Source organism: Triticum urartu, chromosome 7A (genome assembly GCF_056163025.1).
Source record: "Triticum urartu cultivar PI428250 chromosome 7A, HENAU_Tu73, whole genome shotgun sequence".
Taxonomy (NCBI): Eukaryota; Viridiplantae; Streptophyta; class Magnoliopsida; order Poales; family Poaceae; genus Triticum; species Triticum urartu.
In genome coordinates this window covers 238892019-238898831 of record NC_141879.1, presented here as the reverse complement: position 1 = coordinate 238898831, position 6813 = coordinate 238892019, and the positions used below count along the sequence as shown (strand labels likewise).

At 45.9% G+C, this 6813-nt stretch overlaps 1 protein-coding gene across 1 annotated transcript; it reads left to right on the top strand.

The window, feature by feature from the left end:
• Window positions 1-315: 315 nt before the first annotated feature.
• LOC125525504 (E3 ubiquitin-protein ligase UPL5-like) lies at window positions 316-6059 on the top strand. The gene is made up of 4 exons (XM_048690515.2): window positions 316-744; window positions 2053-4052; window positions 4169-4761; window positions 5645-6059. The coding sequence occupies exons 2-4, from the start codon at window positions 2330-2332 to the stop codon at window positions 5915-5917; spliced, it is 2589 nt and encodes an 862-aa protein (XP_048546472.2). The 5' UTR covers window positions 316-744; window positions 2053-2329; the 3' UTR covers window positions 5918-6059.
• The last annotated feature ends 754 nt before the right edge of the window (window positions 6060-6813 follow it).

Sequence of the window (6813 nt, the reverse complement as noted above, 5' to 3'; positions counted from 1 at the left end):
CCATCACCATCATATTCATGTGCTCCTCTGCCTATCGTCACATCACCGAAATCGAGATAATCTCTAGTAAGAGGAGGTGAAGATTCCAAGCAAAATTTCCCTTTTCATCAAGTGAGGTTTCCTCACCGAAAGTAGTACTCCCCCTTTTCAAAACACATGAAAGATTGTTAATGTTTTTTCCTTTGCGCAGTACTATCAAACAAGCAATTTTGGCCGATCAACCGATCCACCTCTACCAGTCCAAAGTCATGGATCAAATAAGTAAATTTAACGATGTCGGTATCTAGTGGTGAGAAATCCACCGTCCGTCGCTGCTTCTAGCTAGATTCGTGCGTGTGGACCTCACAAGACTCTTATTTCTGCCAACAATTCCCGAACACAAGATCAATACAATAGGAATATGAGGTGGACCCCACACGAGATAATATCAAACCCGCGTCGCTCTCTTTTTCCACATCCAACTCTCTTTCCCCCTCCCTTTCGCTTGTTCCTGTTGGTTGCTATACCGACGGCGGCACGCCTATACCACGAGGTCGGCAAGGTGAGACGCCGGATCACGTCGGCGAAAGACAGATCCACCGCCGTGGGCGTTGGGGAGACCCGCTCCAGCGTTATTCCACCACATCAGCCACCAAGCAGGACGGGTCAACGAGCAGGAACATCACCGGATCCGGCAAGTCCAAGCATGTCCGCGACCAGATCTGGTTAGTCATGAAGCCCACGAGCAAATGTAACCACCCCCGGGTAAGCAGAACCCCCCTAATATCTTTATCTCTATGTTTATTTCCTGATTTTTGTTTTATGGTACATGTTTTGAGATCCCCCCCTTGCTTCTTCACTAGATAGACAACTCCCATGCTTGTGTGATATATGTAACTATTATATTTGATGGAAGTGAAGGTGCCAAATTGAAATTGATGGGAAGATCAATAGCAGATTGTGTGATATATGTGATATTGTTGTTCCAAAATAGAAATAGATATGTAGATATGTCGAACTTCTACATCTGATGTGAAATGCAGATTTGTGAAACTAACACCCATGATGTGAAGCGCAATTGTAGTTGGAAAAAAATTGGTTGAAATGCATTTTTTTCGGAAATTGGAATGCATGTTTCTATTTCTGAAACTGTTGTTTCTTCATTATGTGAATGAGAACTTTTAGGTTCATTTTTTAAATGGTTTATGTCAGTACTTTAAAATAATCAGTTTCACTCTTTTCTGCAATATGATATTCAAATAACTGAAATACACTTCGTTCATTTAGAAGTGAAAATATAGTGAAACTCGTATGCGTATGAAATATTTCGCGTATTAAAATTAAAAAACCATGTCACTCTTTTGTATAATCAGTTTCACTTTTTTGTGATTTTTTTATGAAATTACTTGTCTGAAATATTTGAAATTGGTATTTCTAAGTGTGTATGTTGTTATTTCAGTCTGATCTTTATTGAAAAAGTTGTTGAGATATGAATTGAAATTGTTTGTGTCACATTAGCTGCAATGAATTTCACTCTTTTTGAGTAAAATTGAATTTGGAATAGCTAAAATCACCTTTTTTTTAAGAAATTGAAATTGTTTATGTCACCCATTTGAATAGCCAGTTTCACTTATTTGTGACAATATATGAAATTACTTGTCTGATTTATATGAAACCGGTATTCCTTACATGTTTAATTTGTTATATCAGTGTTATTTGTATTGAACAAGTTATGGTAATATAAATTGAAATTGTTTGTGTCAATTTTTTTCTTATATGTGTAATTGGAATAACGGAACTCATGATGAAATCTAAAAAGATTGAATTTTATTTTTTGCTATTTCTGTAGTACACTCATTTTTTGAAATAATAAGTTTTGCTGAAACTATTGAAATTAGTTTCTAAAATGAATGAAATTAGTTTGTTGGAATAATTGAAATATGTGATAGAAAGAATTCAAACCTGTATTGTTACATTTACTGACATAGAAATTGATATGTGTATCAAAGTTAATAAAACTGGAAGTTTAAAAATGTGAAACAAAAACTGATACGTGTATCAATTCTTGGGCAGGATTTCAAATCAGTTTAAATTGAGAGAGGTTGATCCTTTTAAATGCACGCATGTACGAGTGTGAAATGAGAGACTTGACTCGGTCTCAGCCGTATGCTTAAAGCGAGTGGCATGGCCGAAATCACGATGGGCCCCAGCAATTTAAATGCAGTGGCTTCAATGAAGAAGACAGTGAAATACAGAGATACAACAAAGAACAGGTTTTGAGTTGGCAGGATTCTATTGGTTGGTCAACCACCGCTAGCTGCTGGCTCTGGTATAAAGCACTTTGCGAGTCATGGATCCCAATGTCGTCGCTATCTCTCAAGAGTCAAACTCCTCATCTGACGCCATCCGGCTCACGGTACAGAGCATCGACGGCAAGAAGACCGTGGTCGTGGCGGGTCCACAGGACACTTTAGGCGAGGTGCTCGGTCGCTTCGTGGACGTGGGACCCAGGAGAAGAAGCGACCTCCACGCCGTGCACGAGTGTCGGAACCTCCACCTCGAGGCGAAAATCAACGAGCTTGACCTCCCGCGCGGCGCCACTTTGCACTTAACCCGATATCCCGACGCATGGAGCCTCGCATCTCAGATTGCCGCGGCGGCCACAACTGACATGGACGTCTCTAACGAAACTGCCGAGTTGTTCAAGAGGTTCATACATGACGGTGAAGTCCAAATTGATCCACTGGCGCGGCATCTTGGTGTACCCAACTGCTCACCGTGGACCGACTTTGAGCATGTCACCAAGATGCTTTACACCAGGGACATCGTCCTGCTCGTCAAGAAGTTCCTCGCAAGCGCCAAAGCTACCAACGAGAGACAAGCAGGGACGGCCGTGGAGTACCTCGACGTCCTCCTCCGCAGCGGTGTCATCGGGGTTCTGGTCCGCCTCTACTCCTCCGGCTCTATGCTGCATCACTTGAGAGCCAATTCGGCGATCATCTGCCTCCTGTATCCGGAGATAAGCGGCATACTCCCTCGCCTTGAGGTGTGCTTTCTCCCACTCTGGTTGGAGTTGTGTCGGTTGATACCCGCCGCCTCCGGCAAAGGCAGAAGCGACCCGCTCTATGAGAAGTGTAGGCACAGGCTGGCGGCGGTGCTCTCTTTGTTCGAGCGGACGCCGTCGCTACGCATGCCGAAGATGCCTCAAGAGTGGTTGATCGAGCGGTTAATACCAATTGCCAAAGATGCGACGGACGTGATCATTCGCTACATGGCAGCAGGGTGGGCGGCCCCGGATGATAAGCTCTTTGTGTTCAGAGTATTGTTTGCACTGGTGTGCTACTTCCGGCGCCGGGAGGTTTACGCACAGCGCAAGGACGGTCCTGTGGGAGCGGTGCTGTCCCGGACGGCGATGTCCCTGCTGATTTCGGTCAATGCATTCATGACGAGGTTGGAGGGAGCCTCGCCGTCGAAGGAGCAACAGCAGCAGGACGCGACTCACAACATCTTGCCGGGTTTGGCGACCTTGGAGCAGCACCAGCAGGATACGGTTGACAGCATCTGGGTGGTGCTAGGCCAACTGGATATGTGGTCCGTGACGGACTGCCACTTGGCCGGCGCCATCCGGGCCACCTGCACGGCGCACGCAGCGTGCCTGAATGCGCTCGTGCTCGGCACCAGCGCCGACAGGAGCCGGTGCAAGGACATCGGCCGGATTGTCGTCAAGCACAAGGACCTCCTCGGGTTCGAGGTGCGGATGCATTTCGCCAGAGCGATGCTGCCGGAAATGGACGCAACGTCGTCGGCGTTCATGCTGTTTGACGATGAGCCTCATGCGCTCGAGATGCTCATTGATCGGTCGCAGCTGCTGCCCGACTCCTTCAGATATGTCTCCGAGGCAGCGAGCCACGTGCTCCATGGCCGCCTGTTCGTGGAGTTCCTGGACGAGGAGGCCCTTGGCGAGGGGGTAGCAAGGGAGTGGATCTCCCTGGTGTGTCGCGCGTTGTTCGACCCGCGGCACGGCCTCTTCTCGCCCTGTCCGCGTGACCAGCAAAGGTTCTTCCTGAATCCAGGTGAAAACATCCTGTTTAATTTTCTTTACTTCCTTCATTATCTAGAAAATACATTCAAAATCAAATTCCATTTTTCGTGACTAATGTATTCAATCGTTCATTGCGGCTGGAAGCAGCATCTGGAGCGGATCCACTGCAGCTGAAGTACTTCGATTTTGCGGGACGGATGATCGGACTGGCCCTGATGCACAATGTCCCGGTGGGGGTTCGGTTTGACCGGACGCTCTTCTTTCAGCTAGCCGGGAGGCCTCTCACCCTGGATGACATTGCAGACGCAGACCCAAGCACGCATGCAAGCTGCAAGAAAATCCTAGAGATGGATCCTGATCTCGTCGATTCAGACGCGCTGGGTCTCACATTTGCGAGGGAAGTTGGGGTATTTGGCTCAGGAGAGGTCATCGAGCTCCTTCCGGGAGGGAGAGATATCGCTGTCGATAGCAAGAACAGAGGCCAGTACATCGAGCTGTTGATCCAAAGTCTCTTCATGGCCAGCACCAAAGATCAACTAACTCATTTCGCTAAGGGGTTTTCCTACATGCTCGTAAAGCCGGAGTTGCGGAAACTTTTCTTCCTGAGCTTGCATTTGAAAGATCTTGACAGTATGCTGGGCGGGCGCATCGGCGCCATTGATGTGCAGGAATGGAAAGAATATACCAGATATGAGGGGGGGTTCACTCAACAAGATGATCAGATCAACTGGTTCTGGGAGGTATATGATCTCTCCAATCTTAGTTTATTCGTTGCTCTAGAGTTTACTACCATGTTCCAGTGCAAATTTTATACTAATTGAAATCCTCATATTTCTAGGTCCCATGAGAATAGTTCTTTTTTACATCATACCAAGTTGTAATAAATTTTAACAGTTTATCTAGACATTAGTCACATGAAAATGAAATCCGGGTCATTCGATTTCTGTTGGGAAGGAAGCACGAGGCACGCGAAGCACCGAGACCATCAGGGATAGGTTTCATCTTGTCTATATTAGGGGTATCGGGGGTGCAGGTTTGTCAGGGAAGCAGCAACCTCGGTGTCTATCTTAAAGGTCTGGGGGATACAGGTTCTTCGGGGAAGCAGCAGCCTCAGTGTGTATCTTAGGGGCGCGGTTGTAGGTTCGCCTGGAAATTTCAGATGGTTCGCAGGATTAGAGGGACGACCGAGGGTTGTGGCAAAACCGGCAGTGGGAGGAGGTTGAGGGGAGCGCGGGGCAGCTAAGCAATCCCTGGAGCATCGCTGGAGGAGGCATGCAGTTAGGCCTGAGCTGGATCGGCGGCATTGAGAGGAAGAAGAGAGACATTGCGTACTGGTTCGAGGTTGAAGATGAAGTATTGTTTGTTGAATCTTTGACCAACAGTTGAGATAATAGGGGTGAAATCGACTGACCCTTGTAAATTTTCAGGCTGCTAGCGCCTATCTACTCCCCAAATTTTAAAATGTGCAACTACTTTATTTCTGTTCGAATACACTTCCCAATAAAAAACTTAGTTTTTCTTGGATATGTTTTTCTCAGATAAGGCAAGATTTCACTCACTCTTAAATTTGCATATTATGTTCTTTGCAACTAGTAATAGCCACCTCCTATTTTTATCTCACAGGCCGTGGCGAGCATGATGATTGAAGAGCAGAGACGATTGCTCTTCTTCTGGACCTCTGTCGAGTATTTGCCATTTGACGGTTTCCGTGGGCTACACCTAGGTAGTGGTCTAGTCATATCTAAAGCATCATTGAAGACCTCGGAGCATCTCCCTTCATCGTCCACCTGCTTTTACCGACTGAACATGCCAGTGTATACCTCCTTCTCCATGACGTTGAGTCGACTACAGAAGATCACCCAGGAGCATGTGAGCAACAGCTTTGGTGAGATCTAATCTTCGATGCTGATCTTATCCGCGAAAGAACTCAAAAGGTGTTCACATGTATTTTGACACTAAATTAAGAGTGAATTTTAGTTTCCCCCCTAATTTGACAGTTGTGACATTAATCAACCCTTTAGTATAATTTCATTCGTTATATCCCATTTAGGAAAAGTGTGTCAGTTTTACCCTCTTCTACTTTTGTGAGCATTCGAAATGACAGTTTCCGGCTCTCGGGTCCGTCTGGCATGAGTCAAATGGTCGGTTTTCACAATGGGTGTAACTTGAGACGCGCCTATAGCTTTTTCTTTCCCCTCTCGCAAGACGAGGAGAGAAAGCCTTCCTCCCATTGGTCTCCGCCGGCAAATCCGTGGATTCGCCTCTCCTCCGCCTGCCACTCTGTCGGTCGATGGCAGGGAGGATATTCCTAGTGCCACGGCTTAGATAGGTAGGGTTTTAGTTCTCGCAGGGGCGACGCTCGAGCGGATGGTGATGCTTCTTCTTCGAGTCAGTCTTCTGAGTTTCAATACTTCTCAAGTTCGTTCATTGGGATCGTTTAGACGGAGCTCCGGTGTAGATTCTTGCAAGTGAAGGAAATATGCCCTAGAGGCAATAATAAAGTTATTATTTATTTCCTTATAATCATGATAAATGTTTATTATTCATGCTAGAATTGTATTAACCAGAAACATAATACATGTGTGAATACATAGACAAACAAAGTGTCACTAGTATGCCTCTACTTGACTAGCTCGTTAATCAAAGATTGTTATGTTTCCTAACCATGAACAATGAGTTGTTATTTGATTAACGAGGTCACATCATTAGTTGAATGATCTGATTGACTTGACCCATTCCATTAGCTTAGCACCCGATCATTTAGTATGTTGCTATTGCTTTCTTCATGACTT